The 16175-nt window shown below is 35.7% G+C and overlaps 1 protein-coding gene across 2 annotated transcripts; it reads right to left on the bottom strand.

Annotated features, from left to right (window-relative positions):
• Nucleotides 1-1348: 1348 nt before the first annotated feature.
• Nucleotides 1349-16096, bottom strand: elovl4b (ELOVL fatty acid elongase 4b). Of its 2 annotated transcripts, XM_081387264.1 has the most exons (8): nt 15832-16096; nt 14778-14819; nt 9293-9383; nt 9005-9192; nt 7284-7364; nt 5385-5556; nt 3994-4121; nt 1349-3048 (listed from the first exon to the last, which is right to left on the bottom strand). In XM_081387264.1, the coding sequence occupies exons 3-8, from the start codon at nt 9357-9359 to the stop codon at nt 2773-2775; spliced, it is 912 nt and encodes a 303-aa protein (XP_081243390.1). In that variant the 5' UTR covers nt 9360-9383; nt 14778-14819; nt 15832-16096; the 3' UTR covers nt 1349-2772. The 2 variants fall into 2 exon arrangements, with proteins under 2 accessions (XP_081243390.1, XP_081243389.1); XM_081387263.1 differs by lacking the exon at nt 14778-14819.
• Nucleotides 16097-16175: the final 79 nt, after the last annotated feature.

Here is a 16175-nt window from a genome sequence, read left to right as displayed (position 1 = left end):
TTCGTGCAGAAGCTCAAACGTGCTACGTAACACGAGATTGAACCTCATTGGTTCGTGCAGAAGCTCAAACGTGCTACGTAACACGGGAATGAACCTCATTGTTTCGTGCAGAAGCTCAAACGTGATGCGTAACACGAGATTGAACCTCATTGGTTCGTGCAGAAGCTCAAACGTGCTGCGTAACACGAGATTGAACCTCATTGGTTCGTGCAGAAGCTCAAACGTGCTACGTAACACGAGATTGAACCTCATTGGTTCGGGCAGAAGCTCAAACGTGCTGCGTAACACGAGAATTAACCTCATTGGTTCTTGCCGAAGATCAAACGTGATGCGTAACATGAGAATGAACCTCATTGGTTCTTGCTGAAGCTCAAACGTCCTGCGTAACATGAGAATGAACCTCATTGGTTCGTGCAGAAGCTCAAACGTGCTACGTAACACGAGATTGAACCTCATTGGTTCGGGCAGAAGCTCAAACGTGCTGCGTAACACGAGAATTAACCTCATCGGTTCTTGCTGAAGCTCAAGCGCGCTGCGTAACATGAGAATGAACCTCATTGGTTCTTGCTGAAGCTCAAACGTCCTGCGTAACATGAGAATGAACCTCATTGGTTCTTGCTGAAGCTCAAACGTGATGCGTAACAGAAGAATGAACCTCATTGGTTCTCGCACATCAAGCGAACATGCTTGAGCTTCCATTTACCACAACTTATGTGAGTTGATAAATGTTTATATGTGAATAAAAGCCTAAATTCCATCTGTTCATCATATAAAGCGATTGAAATTTGTACTAAACCGCTCAATTCATGGATTAGTTTTACAATCTCTTAAACTTAAAGTGGTAGTTGCGTAGCTGTCAATTGAGGGACAGAAAGCTCTCAGATTTCATAAAAAAGATCTTCATTTGTGTTCCGAAGATGAACTTTCGAAAGGCTTACGGGTTTGGAACGACATGAGGGTGAGTCTAATATCCCTTTAGTGTCCATGACACCAACGTATGATAATGTTCTGTTTATTATAATCGTGTGCTGCAGTAATGTCGTCTGTCATTTGCTCTAGCTCGTTAAATAGGGTGGATTCTGATTGGCTGTCAATGTTTTATTGTTTTCAAAGTGACTCCAACGTTCCTCTGTGTCGTTTATAGTTATAGCTCGTTATCTTTATAGTAGCTATCCAAACTTTATTATCGTTATAGTTATCATCCTTGGTGTAAATGGCCCTTAATGCTTAAAATTGAGGCGTGAACTAATAATAGTAATGCTTTTATTTGCAAAAGATGAGTAATTTGTTAGCAATTGAGTAGTAGGCCAACATACACGAAGAGAGAGAGTGAGACAAGACAGAAAATGAGGTTGATATCCTGTTTATTTCATTCAGTTTTGTATCATTTGGTATAATCGTTTATTATAAGAGAAACATTGAAGCTGTACACGATGAACATTCACCAAAGTACAACATTATCCTGGATCAACTGTCTTTGCTGATCTCGGAACAACATTTCAATCGACCAATCAGATTTGAAGGAAAAGTTTAGGCTTACAACCAGGGTTAGGTGCTTCTACATCAGTGTTATCCACCTATCATTTCCCTCTGATTTTAGGGATAAGTTATGGGTAGAGTTAGGACTACATTTTCGGAGAAGAATGTCTTAAAATGACAATATGCAGATCACAAACAGCCTGCGTACTTCCCGAGTGAACTTAAGAGTATTCATTCATACAGAAAATATACCGCATAAATAGCACGTTTCGAGAGTTGTCTACCTGTTCTTTTTAATTGTGGGATTTTATTAATAGGGAATTTTGTTTATAAAAGGGAACAAAAAGCAGAATTAGTGTAATTGTAATGCAATATGACTTTTGCAAAAACTTAAAAAGCTACATGCACAAAGCAATAGATATTAAGGACACGTGTGTGTGTGAGTGTGTGTATGCAGTATATGTGTCTAAATTTACATGTGAACAAAAACATGTAAAACTACCTGAGTATAAAGCCATGATCCCATCATTACTGCATGCATTCTCAGGAACTCGTTTAGTTCAGGAAAATTAATTGAAACATATCTAATGCAAAAGTATAAACCCACCAAATATAAAGTGATTTTCTTTGGTAGAATTGTATTGGCCCTTTAAAAATCGCCTATTTGTAATAGCGGTCACCAGAGTCCTTAAACACCACTGTTTCACTACGAATAAAGATTCAAACAGACAATAATTATAGCTATTAAAAAAATTGTGGAATTTGCGTGATTATTCGCATGTGTTATGATTCAGTCTTGCGTCTTGAATGACTCCATATCACTTGTTTCAGCATTCAAGAGTGTGAAGAAAACTGGCTGCCACTGAGACCAGATGAAGGACATGTGAAGCATCCAGATGAGCCATTTGTGTAAGAATCTTTCATCAGCTGCCTATATATGAGATCAAAACTAAGAATCAGCTGAGTTTGTGTTTCAGTGAAAAAGCATAGGTATCTGTCATTCTGTGATGAGAAATGAACATCTCAAGGTAGTTTGCCGTTCAGATTCGGCATGCCACAATGGACATTTTAGATTATAACATTTACACAAGTAGCCTAAACATCAGCAGATGAAAGTGAAAAGAAAGTGACATCACACAGAATTGGTTGCGTTGTCCCTAGTTTGAAAGACAATGAGCAAGTTAACCAAAACAAAGACCAATTTCATTTTTACAATGACTAAACAGTCTGTAATGGTTGAGATTACATGGGAATTTTTGAACCCCATGAGACCCAGTGTTTCTGTGTTCCTTTTCAGTCATGTTTTCCTTTTCCTTTCTTTTGTTTCTTTCCGTTTTCCGTGACCTCCGGTGCCTTACTGGTGCCATTGGCTGCTGTGGACACCCCGTTGACAGAAGATTTGGCTGACTTGAGCCGTGGCTGGCGGCGGTAGGTCTGGTAGTAGAAGTTGGCGAACAGAATGATGAACGTGACGGCGTAGCCAATCAGAGCCCACTGCATCCAGGCCGGGAACGGGCAGTCCGTGTAGAGCGAGTGTGTGGCATGGCCAATGGTGACGTGGAACTGAATCTAAACACACAGCAAACAGGTGTGTAACAGAAACTGTGAAGACTTTGATTGCTTTAAGTAGCCTAGAAGAGCTTTGAGGTGTCAAACAAAATCATAAAATGACAATTTGTACTCACCAAGAGATGTTCTGTCTGGTTAATGGTATTTTACCACTTTAGTTTGAACACAATCACTATATTCACCTTATTTTGCAACGTGGAAAAAGCTAATTTCTTAGAATGTGCGATAGGCTACTTTTGATTCATTAGCAGCTATAGGTAAATTAATAACTAGAAGAAAAACATGTGCAGTAAAACTATTTGAACTACAAATCAGTGTGCTTATGATTGCAATGATTAATTAAAAAATGTAAAGCCCCCCTGTGGTGAAAATCAAGCTTTTAAAGTTGTTTATATGTGTATGTGGTGTTTTTAATATGCTTTTAGACAAACCATGTACAAAATATTTAAGTCAACCAAAAACAGTCTCAAAAACACGGTTTGAAAGCGCTGGTGTTTCTGACGTCACAAACTACCTTGTAACCAATCAGATCGACGTGTGATCGTCAACGAGTGGATCTCTGAACTGAGTGAGTGAAGGCGGGGCTAATTTGCATATTCATAGAACCGCGTATACTAAATGAGGCAATGGTGTAGTTACAATCAAGCTATTTTAAGGCATGATGGATTTTTTTTTTTCAAAGAAAAAACGTTTAAATATGTCATTTTGGTGATCAAAGATGAGTTTTAAGGGATACAATTATTGACTACAGGGGGATTTAAAATCCAGCTTATTTACCAAAATAGATTTGAAATTTAAACATCTGAACTGTGTATCTTGAGCTGTGAAAACTAATAGCAGGACAAATCAGTTGAGTCCATGCACAGTTGTATTTCAGCCAGTCAAATCATTGTTCTTTAATATTGCACTTTGAGGAGCTAAGAGTGATGTGGAGTGTGTATTTACCATCTGAATAATAGTGAGGTATTTCTTCCACCACAGGTACTTCTGGATCTTTGGTCCGAACGCTGCCAAGCCGTAGTAGCCGTACATCAGCACATGAATGCCTGCGTTAATTGTAGCTCCAAAGAAAGCTGTGAAGAAGAAAGGAGATTTATAACATCAAAACATATGTTGGTCCAACAAAATATTGATTACGTTTCAGGATTATGATACAGTAAGATGGTTTATTTTTTGGAAAAATTAGACTCTTTCATGGATCACGAACAAAATTCATTTTCATTAATTCATGTGGAAATTTTTGATCCACATAAATCCATTCTGATCGAGTTTCATGAATGAGGTAAATTGCTTCAAGATGCATGAGGAGCCACATACTTTTATATTGCTTAAGTTCACATCAAGCGCTGAATATCAAATATTCTGGAAATGTCACCAGCATTTGTTGAGACACAAGATTACAACATCCAATCATCTAAACGCAATCCTCAGATCATTAACCTTTGTTCACCCTTTCCTCCTTATTACCCTCTGACCATCTGTACTCCCTTCCACACCTCCTAAGCTCCCCTAACCTTTCCTCCCATTTCCTCAAATCTCCTCTTCCTTCCTCTTGGTCAAGCCCCAAAAAGCACATAAAAAGCCAAGAATTTTCTGTAAATGGTTCTCATGCGTCTCACCATTAACAACAATTTGAGGAAAGTAAGTACTTCCTATAGATATGTGTGTGTGTGAGTGTGTGTATTTATGTGTGTATATATATATTAGTATATTCAAATAAATGTTCACAAACATAGGTATCTTTGTGAGGACCAGTTTGAGTTTTAGACCAGCGGAGTGAGGACAAAGTGAATAAAGTGAGGTCATTTGGGCCAATCCTCAATTTCTGAGATAATTTTAAAGGCCTGTTTGAGGGCTAAGTCTTGGTTTTTAGGGATAAGGTTATTATCATTAGGTTAAGGGTAGGTTTAGGGTAAGTGTTCGGGTTTGGCTCTTAGTTGTGATGGATGTGAATGTGATTAGTTGAATGAATGTCTTCACAAAGAGAGCTGTACGAGAGAGAGTGTGTGTGTGTGTGTGTGTGTGTGTGTGTGTGTGTGTGTGCGTGCGTGCGTGCGTGCGTGTGTGCGTGCGTATCACCATATTTAGCCATAAAATGTTTGTGTCCTCAAAAGTTAGAAAAACAGAAAAACAACTGTCCAAAATTACAAGTGACAAATGCTTTATAAAGAGACTATCATATCTTTGTTCAATTATACAACGTATTTTGGCTTCATTTTAGGTTTAGGCTTAATATAGGCTTAGCTAAGTCTATAATAATCACAATTGGCTTAATTTAGCAACAATAGAAGCAATTTAGGTACATTTAGGTCTATGTAATGAATAATGTAACTCACACTGTCCGCCGGGGACCCACTTGATGCCGATCCACCACAGGATGAACATGGTGCAGTGGTGATAGACGTGCAGGAAGCTGACCTGGTTAAACTTCTTCCTCATGATGAAGAACACTGTGTCCAGAAACTCCACTCCCTTAGAGATGTAGTACCACCACAGAGCCGACGCTATCTGCAGGAACACCACTAGTCTCAGTGACACTAGACATCTGTCATCCAGTAATGAACATTAAAAACACATCAACATGCATTCAGACAAAGTTAACAATATAACGAAGGCAGATTTTAACTGAAGCTTGAACCGTGTTCATCTATCTATCTATCTATCTATCTATCTATCTATCTATCTATCTATCTATCTATCTATCTATCTATCTATCTATCTATCTATCTATCTATCTATCTATCTATCTATCTATCTATCTATCTATCTATCTATCTATCTATCTATCTATGCCTATCTGTCCATCCATCTATCCTATCTATCTATATATCTACCTGTCCATCTATCCGTCTATCTATCTATCTATCTATCTATCTATCTATCTATCTATCTATCTATCTATCTATCTATCTATCTATCTATCTATCTATCTATCTATCTATGCCTATCTGTCCATCCATCTATCCTATCTATCTATATATCTACCTGTCCATCTATCCATCTATCTATCTATCTATCTATCTATCTATCTATCTATCTATCTATCTATCTATCTATCTATCTATCTATCTATCTATCTATCTATCTATCTATCTATCTATCTATCTATCTATCTATCTATCTGTCCATCTATCCATCTATCTATCTGTCCGTCTATCCGTCTATCTATCTATCTATCTATCTGTCCGTCTATCCGTCTATCTATCTATCTATCTATCTATCTATCTATCTATCTATCTATCTATCTATCTATCTATCTATCTATCTATCTATCTATCTATCTATCTATCTATCTATCTGTCTATCTATCTATCTATCTATCTATCTATCTATCTATCTATCTATCCATCCATCTATCCATCTGTCCATCTGTCCGTCTATCCGTCTATCTATCTATCTATCTATCTATCTATCTATCTATCTATCTATCTATCTATCTATCTATCTATCTATCTATCTATCTATCTATCTATCTATCTATCTATCTATCTATCTATCTGTCTGTCCGTCTATCCGTCTATCTGTCTATCTATCTATCTATCTATCTATCTATCTATCTATCTATCTATCTATCTATCTATCTATCTATCTATCTATCTATCTATCTATCTATCTATCTGTCTGTCCATCTATCCATCTATCTATCTGTCCGTCCGTCCATCCATCCATCCATCATCTAAGAACTGTATCTATCTGGTAAACAAATGTTTGTAGGAGTAAACACAAGGGGTGATCCATAACTACCATAACCATTTTGATCAAGTCACATGACCTAAGCTTACTCCAGTGCGACTGTTCGCCTAATGAGTGTCTTAAAGTCACTTTAGATAAAGGTATAAAATGACTCATTTGAATGAATTTGCTCTTTAGGGACACTGTTAGCAAGAGTCCTGAAGATGGAGGAGTGGCCTACAGGTGGAGGAACTCCTGACCTCATCTCTGTCCTCATGTCACCAGGGAAACCAAGCTTGCCAATGAGGGTGATGATGAATGCCAAGATAACAGCATGAGGAAACTCTAACCGACGTCAGAGACAGTGGTATCCTGGGATTCTGCATTCCAGTTAAGCCTCTCCTCAACTTTCTCCCTTTTCCTTACAGCTGTTAAATACCCTCTAGTGCTAAAGGTCTACAAGATCTTGGCTTCAAGCTGGATTTTTTTGATTTTTTTAGTTAGTCTGTATAGTCATTAGCTTTATAAACAGTAGCAGTATGTGGGCATCTAGTATTTCTTACCCTGACTTCATTAACATCATTGGAGTAGTTGACGGGCTGGCAGAGGTAGCTGTATCCGGCCGCTCTGGAGCCCAAGAGCAGCTAGAGAGAAAAACATTGACATTATTCATTATTATTAATATGTGCTCAATGAAAGGTTAAAGGTGAAGTCTGTATGTGATGGACTGGTTGATTTGCCACAGTTTATTCCTTGTGCTTTTAATGCAGATAAGTGCAGGTCTGTGTCCTTTCATTGCATATTTTTTGTTTGTTGCAGAAAACTTACGAAACAAGCAACTCTGTGTAAGAAGTCAAATATGTCACAATTTATTTTTGATCTAGTGCCAAAACGTCTGACCTGTCTGTGGTCTGTCTGTACACTATTGCACTATTGTTGGGCTGAAATCACTGCAGTACTATTTCTTTTTTCACTTTTCAACACTTTATGTGTGAATATAAAATCCTAATGAACACCCCCAGGATTGTTGCACACTGTAGCTGGGAAGTTGACATTTCCTATATTATATTATATTATATTATATTATATTATATTATATTATATTATATTATATTATATTATATTATATTATATTATATTATATTATGAATAGCATTTTTTCATAATTTTTTACAAAGAAATATTTGTATTTATTTTCTTATATATATATATATATATATATATATATATATATATATATATATATATATATATATATATATATATATATATTTTTTTTTTTTTTTTTTTTTTTTTATATACAGTAGTGGACAAAAGTGATGTCTTGCCTTTGGAAATTGACATCTTCACCCTTTATTCAAATATTATTTAAAATGTGTTAAAGATTTTGTCAGCATTGGGTAGTTGTTCTTGGAGTCAATTGTTTTATCATTTAGCAGACGCTTTTATCCAAATGAGGAGAGCAATCGAAGCAATCAAACCAACAGTAGGGCAACAATATGCAAGTTTATTTGTGATAATAATGCAATGAAACATTACAAAATGTGCAGACATAATTTCTGGCCAGGCTGCCATACAGAGAAATTATGAACTAATGCAATTTTAACAACTGATTATGTTGTTTGTATGCATTTTTTAATGCATTTTTCACTTATTTTCCTTTCATTTTCAGCTGTAGTTTGCCTTTTTTGCCAAATAATTTTGTCAGATAAATACCTTATCCAAGTTTAGTGTTTTGTTCTTGTAGGGTAATAATTAACAAATATCACTTTAGGCCACGACTGTAAATCTATTTTATATCAGTATATATTATATATGTGTGCACTTTTCATGCAAAATCAATTTCATTAGCAATTTTTTAAGCATAAATATATGAGGTGTATCCTTAAAACAATTATTGCCTAAAACACTTATAAGAAACATAAATGTTACGTAATTCAATATTATATTATTATATTATCTGAAAACACTATATTTATCTTGTTTTAAGGATGTTTAAGTCTTTTGATGAAGAAAATAATTTTTTTGTCACAGTATAGAAAGTAAAGTTGCCTTCCACTCAGAATGCAAGTGAAAAGCAAACCGCCTCTCGTGTATATCCAATTTCTTTGCAATGCTGCTTATTTTTGTAAGAAACACAAACAGAATGCCGTGATTTCAGTCTTTTGCAAGTTAATGCATAATGCAGAGTATTTTTTATTATAGTATTTATTATTACCATTTGAAAAATCCTATCGCATCACCCGTGATGCCTGATTGGTTGACAAGAAGGAGCTGAACAGACCTCTTTGCAGATGTAGAAGTTTAGCAGCACCATGCTGAAGTTGTACACGATGAGGGTTTTTCGGAGCTGGAAAGGCTCGCGGTTCTGCATGTAAAGGGGTCCGGCCCACAGGAACAGCAGGTAGAGAACGCTGATCCCCAGGGTGGGGAGCGGCGATGACATCATCGGCCATTTCTCCACGCGCTTGTCTGAGAATCAAACACATAAAACAACCTTCAGTTCAGGAATTCATATTCCGTTTGCTGGGTTTTAATATTCTTCTATATTGCTATCTCAAAATCTTCTCACCTGCTATGGTAAGGCTCCATTTATAAAACTCTACAGAGTCATTCATGAAGTGAACGACTGTCTCCATGGCTCTAGTTCTAAGATGATTGTCCTGTGAAGGAACAAACAGAATAGAGGCAGTTTAAAAGTGATTTTCCTTGCACAATATGACATGAATTCCTTCAGGACAGCGAGTCATACAAAGATCCTTTCACAAGACTGAATATTGGATTTTGATTGCTGATCACATTGTGCCACATTAATGTGCTGTAATAAGATTCTGTTACACAATAACTGATCTAAAATGTATGATGGGTAATAGTCAGTGTTATTTTAGTATCTTGAGATACTATTATAGTTTTCAGTTAAAAACATTTTTCAAAGTTTTTTTTATATGTCTATATAGTTTTTATTCATTTAGTTTTAGTTATTTCAGTGCTTGAAGTTGAAGTTAATTAAAATGTTTTTTATAGATTATTTTATTTCAAGTAACACAAATTATTTTGGTAACACTTTACTTAAAGCCTTTTGTGTATAATGCATAAATAATTTTAACCAAAGTTAAAATGCGTTATAATATTTGCAGATTTCTTGTTAAATCTGAACGCATTATACTTTCTAATGGTGTAACATAATGTATTTTACTTATAAATGTGGTTACAATTATTCATGCATTATATATAAAGGTTTTAGAAAAAGTTTTTTATGGTTTTAGTTTGTTAACTTTAACAGCCGTGGTAATAGCATGCTAAAATATAAATAATTATGTGTTTGTGTTTTTTATGTATGGATTTTTTTTCCAGATTGAAAGACATAAAGACATACAGAGAAGTGGGTGTCACTGTTTTTTCAAGACTGTATGTAAATCATCAAGTCAAAACTAAATCATGTTCCACACCTGAGTGCCAGGTAAGCAGAATAATTTGGGTCACAGTTCACCAGTGTCGTTACATAATCAGCTCGTCTCCCATGCTTTATTTAGCAGCCCTATCGTTTTACACCGAAGGAAAACAGGACAGCTGTGTACGGTACTGGGCCTGAATTTAATATAACACGAAAGAAAAATATGCCAGCAAAGCAGTGAGAGAATAAGCTGTGGTAAAAATACTTGTTGTTACAGAATATCAGTTTAAACTTGATTGTTTTTTTTGTTTTGTTTTTTTTGCATAAGAAAATAGTTCTATTTTCTAACAAATGAAAGAAACAATACATATTCCTGCACATATACATTGTTGTATGCATATTATATATGGTGTTCCCAAAACATGAGACTAAAGTCATGCTTAAAATGTCTGAATGTCAATGCATTTGACGGAAAATATTCAAATCAAGTGTTGCTGAAATGCTGCAGGATCTTTTCTCTTCACTTTTTTTTTCATCATTTTTGCTCAATGTCTTTGAATCAGCTGAGTTTTGTGGATGTATGAAGTCAGTTCTCCTCGGATTCACACAGTTACATTAATTATGAACATGTTTCACAAACAAACTCAGTCACACAATACTTAACTCTTCATTTTCAGGGAAGACCATGCAGGGATAGTTGTCACACACAAGGTCTTTATCTCAGTAACTGACAAGTCTAGTAACACAAATGTGTGTTTTGTCTGTGGTTTTACATCATGGTTAGTAGTTTAACTCTTGAATTAGGATATTGTTTGTTTGTGATTCTATCCTCCCAACTAAAGTTGAGTAAATATAATGAACATAAAAACACATCAGCATGCATTCAGACTATGAAGGTTGAACTGTGTTTTCAGAACATTGTTATGTGTTTTATGTTGTCTTTTTATACAATTTATTAATTGTCATTTCTGTTTCCCAAAAAGTTGGTTTGATATTTTATAATTTTTTTGCTGTTTTAAGAATTGTTTTGTGTTTTCTATAGTTGAAAAGTAAAATAAAAATGGAAATGTTCAGTATTTCGTTTTGTACCTAAAACCCATTCACACCAGGAACATAACTATAACGATAACTGTATTAGCTTTAAATGCTCGAGCACGTTACAGCAGGATGGATTCTGATTGGCTGTCAATGTTTTTATCATTCATCAGCTGGATAAAATCGTTCTGAAAGTGATTCCAACTATATCGTTTCTCTGTGCCGTTATCATTAAAGCTGTGGTATGAACTCTGCTATTCTTTCATGTTTAAAGGGGTGGTACAATGCCCCTTTTTACAATATGTAAAATAAATATCTGATGTCCCCAGAGTGTGTACGTGAAGTTTTAGCTCAAAATGCCCCACAGATAATTTTTTAAAGCATGTTAAAATTGTCCCTTTTTGAAGGTCAGTAAAAACACGTTTCGTGTGTGTCCCTTTAAATGCAAATGAGCTGCTGCTCCCGGCACAGAGGGCAGGGCTTCAAGAGCAGCAGCTCCAGACAAGCACTAAAATGTCAGAAACTGTTCTGCTTTTTACGTTAACTGGAGTCGGACATTTCTGAATGGTTAGTTGATGAATTTATGTTGCTGATGTGGTGTTAACTATCTTCATTTAGCATATTCTGTCATGATAATCTATAAAATCGCTTGTGTGGGTACTGCTGTAAGATGCCTAGAGAGTGACATGCTATTGCATTTGTGTTATGTACTGTTTAGCATTTGAAAAGTCGGATGCGACAGCTTGAGCAGACTCATGTGCTCTACTACAACAACTCTTCCTCTTCTCAACACTACTTGTGTGTTCCCGGGGCGTTTTTTTTGTCGATTTCAGGGTTATTGATGTCACTAACCCGGGAGGAATGTCATTTAGTCCCTACCAGCCGTTTGTTATAGTCCTTAAAAAACGATTTCTTTAAAAGCAAATATCTTCCTTTGCTTTGAACTTTGTGCATTGTAACTTTGCAGATGTTGTTTATGCTCAAACAGCAACATTACACACTAACTAAAGTTAGAAAAGTGAAATCATAATCAACCACCCCTTTAGGGCCCATTTACACCAAAAACGAGGATGCGTGCTTGACTGTCACTTTAAATGCTCGAGCTCTGAAACCGGATTGATTCTGATTGGCTATCAATGTTTATCGTTCACCAGCTTGGAAAAAAGTTCTGAAAGTGATTCCAACTATATCGTTTCTCTTTGCCATTATCGTTCTAGCTATTCTTTAATACTGAGAACGATTTTTAGAACTATATCGTTTATCGTTATCTTTATAGTTAGGCCTACGTCCTTGGTGTGAACGGGCCTTAATGGGATAGTTCACCCACAAATGATGCTCATGTTTTAAAATATGTTTTGAGGCCACTTGGCAATGATGATTTTGCAACTATGATTTCACACAACGCGTTTTTTGCATTTCAATTATTTTTCTATGCGTTTGACCATTGGGCTTGCGTCTTTTGCGGCGTCTCGCGCACAACAAAATCGAGAACTTGCGGTTTTCCCCCATTCCGCTGCCCGCGTCTCACGTTTTTTAACCCAAAAACGCGATCTGTGTGAACCAGCCCTGAAACGGAAGAGACGGTGCTCTGTTAAAACAAACATGTCACCGGACAGTGCAAAGTTCCCGTCAGTCCCTAGTGAAGACAAAAGCCTCCGTGCGCGTGTGTCAGCAGGTTTCACGAGCATTTGTCAGTCAGGCTTTAATTCCTTTTGATCTACGAGCTTAATTGCCCAGCGACCCACATCTGAGGCCGCAGCTCTCAAAGGGATGATCACTATGAAGGTTATTATCACCAGCAGATGCTTCCAATGCAACCTACACTGAGAGGTCTACAACTTTAACAGAAACGAAGAAACCATAAGTTGCAGCAGTCAGCTGTTTCCAACAGTCTGATCATTATAACTCATATGAGCAACCGAAGTGAGCATATGAAATAATACGAACATGCGCAGAAATAAAGAAATATCCACAGAATAAAATAAAGGTTCTTCAATGTTTTTTTGCTGTTAGATTTACCCTGTAGCCTACACATGTATTGTCAAATAACCTAAACATATGTGGACAATTAACTGGTCAAAGTGAGATTTATTAGTTATTTGTCAATAACTAACAATTAACTTGTTAATCAATCTGAGTGCATTAGGTCAATTAAAGTCTATTTATGAGCTCAGATCATGCAGAAATGGCTATAGGTAACAATGATTACTATTCATGGTTCTTTTGAGATAGAAAAAGAAGGTTACACTTTATTTGGTTACACTTTATTTTAAGGTGTCAGTATTACGGTGTAATTGGGTGGGAGACATGACATGCAATTCTACCCGTCCATGATGTCATAACCTAATAAAAATGGGTATTTTTAAAAAATATAAATCTTCATGTTGTTCCTCAGACAAGATATTATTACAGCATACCATAACTGTAGTTGGTGTATAAAGACCTCTACTTCAAATTTTTATCTAAACATCAAAATTGTCATGTGGTGTGACTGTCCGGGATATGTGTGACCTTACTAATATGACAATATATATCAGCAAAGTATAAATAATTGATAGATTTACAGTTTAAGTAACAGAATTAGGCCATTTCAACAGACACAGAAAGTGTTGATGTCTGTGTATGATTTTAAAGCAAGTTCTGGCCAAATACATTTTGTCCGCAAAATGGGCTTCATATGATGAGACACTGCAATCTATATTTTGAACGGGTAATAATTTGGATATCATTATGATGAAGAGGTCCACACTCAACCAGGAAGTTGCAGTTTCATCTCTGGAGTGGTTTGCAAGGTCAAGAGTTGAGTTCTGGCTTTTTAATTTTTAATTAAAAAGCTCTGTATCTGACATGCTCACTAGTGGTCAGTGTTTTGTGTCTTATGGTGTGACATTATTTACATAAAAATGAAACACTTTTATACAAATTTTACTTATTAATTCTTAAAAATCATTCCTGCCATGTGGCAATTTACATGCTAAGTATAAGCTAGCTGTTTTTAGTTAACCAAAAGATTAGCCTAACTGAGCAAAACGTCATATGGTGTGACACTGTATCATATGGTTTGACTGTTTTTCTAAGTCACACCAAATGATATTTTTGTCACACAATATTACATACACCTTTTTTAATGATAAATAAATAAGTATTCAAAACATATTCAATGATAATAGTGAATGTTTAATAGTGATCATTAAATTACCTATACAATGAATGTATTTCTTTTCAATTTTATACTTAATTTAATGTTATTGAAGTGAGATGGTGTTTGATTTACTCATATTTATGGGTTTCTTATAATTTTAAAAGTTTTAAAACAATGTTAGTATGTTTTTTGATTAATGTTAACTGAATTGAATTAATTGAATGTTGAATGCAAATAAAATACAGTTTTTTGCATTGACAAATTATGGAGTGGTGCAGTTTATCATATAGCGTGACACTATATAATTTGGTGTGACATTCAGAATTGTGCCAGTAAAAATACTTTCTTAATTATAAATCATAAAAAGGTCAACAGAACACAAGAGAAATAGTATCAGCAAGAGTCACAAGCATTTTCATAGATGTATAACTGGGTTTAACATAATTAATCTAAAATATCTGGAAAGGCTGAGGAGAGATGACTTACTTTGCATGATGGTTTAGAAAAACAATACAAAATCGAATGAATCTGCAAAAAAGAAATGTTAAATCTTAAGAGAGTAATGAAAACTATTTATGTTGAAGTTAGTTAATTAGGAAGAGTATATCCCATTTTCATTTTATATAGAATAACTTTTATGTCACACCATATGACAATTTTAGGCACGAATGCAACAAATTGGTGAATAAATCCAAGTACAAATACAAAATCTAAAAGACCACATATGTTGTGGGAAAAGCAAGAGTCAGTACAACACAACTCAATATTTTTTATGCCTAATATTTGAAGTAAAAAATAAAAACTTTTTTCAGGCTTATATGTCTTCCACCCAATTACACATTTAAAGACTAATACTAATTAACTACATATACTTACTGTACTATAGGGTCAGATGTTAGGATGAGGGTTTGGTTTAGGGTTAGTTGCATGTAATTATGCATAATTTATAGTTATTATACATGTAACACCTGTAACAATAACACTGTAAAATAAAGTGTAGGCTACCCTTTATTTTAAGGTGTCAACATTACAGTGGAATTATTTAAGTACTGAGTAATAATAATTAACTACATGTACTTACTATAGAGTAAGGGTTAGGATGAGGTTTGGTTTAGGGTTAATTGCATGTAATTATGCATAATATAGTATATTAGCCTAACTACATGTACCGTGTAGGCGAATAATGACACTGAATAAAGTGTTCCCAAAGAAGTTCTTGGCGTTCATTATAGGTTCCTCTGATTCTGGGTTCTTTAAAGCAGTAGTGCAAGATGGTATTCTCAAGAACTAGAAAACGAAGAGCTATTTGTGGAACTTTTAAATATTCGTCTGTGATATCAAGCTTAAAGGCCCCTTAAACGAGCCACTGAATGACTCCAGGGAACACGACTAATCTCCATTAAAGCGATTTAACTGGATTTGACATTTTGCAGTGAACGCATTTGCATTTAACTGCATGCAAATGTACAATACAAGTACGTAGATCTAGACTGAAATCAGGAGCTGATGCAGAAAATGCACTTGCCACACACAGTCTTACCTTGCGAGCGCGTGCCTATGCCGACATCAGGTGCAGTGCAGCCCAGGTGGAATATGAGAGTGAATAAATGTCTGGATTTAAATCTACAGTGTGCGTTTAAACACATCAACCCCGCAGATTTGGCAATAATAACGCGAAGGCAAACGGAATGTAACTAACGGGACTGGAGCATATGAGGCAAACGCATCTGATCAGTGTAAGCAGACACTGACTGGACACCGGTCTGTCCGGCACTGAGCATGCGCAGTCGCGCCATGTGGGGCTCATGCCGGTGCGCTCGGATAACTCCTTTGTTTAGGCGTTAAGCTTTGTCTCATCTGGGGGAGGTTAATCAATGCATCAGC

The sequence above is a fragment of the Scardinius erythrophthalmus genome (genome assembly GCF_964197995.2).
Source record: "Scardinius erythrophthalmus genome assembly, chromosome: 15".
Taxonomy (NCBI): domain Eukaryota; kingdom Metazoa; phylum Chordata; class Actinopteri; order Cypriniformes; family Leuciscidae; genus Scardinius; species Scardinius erythrophthalmus.
This window is presented reverse-complemented; position numbering and strand designations above follow the sequence as displayed.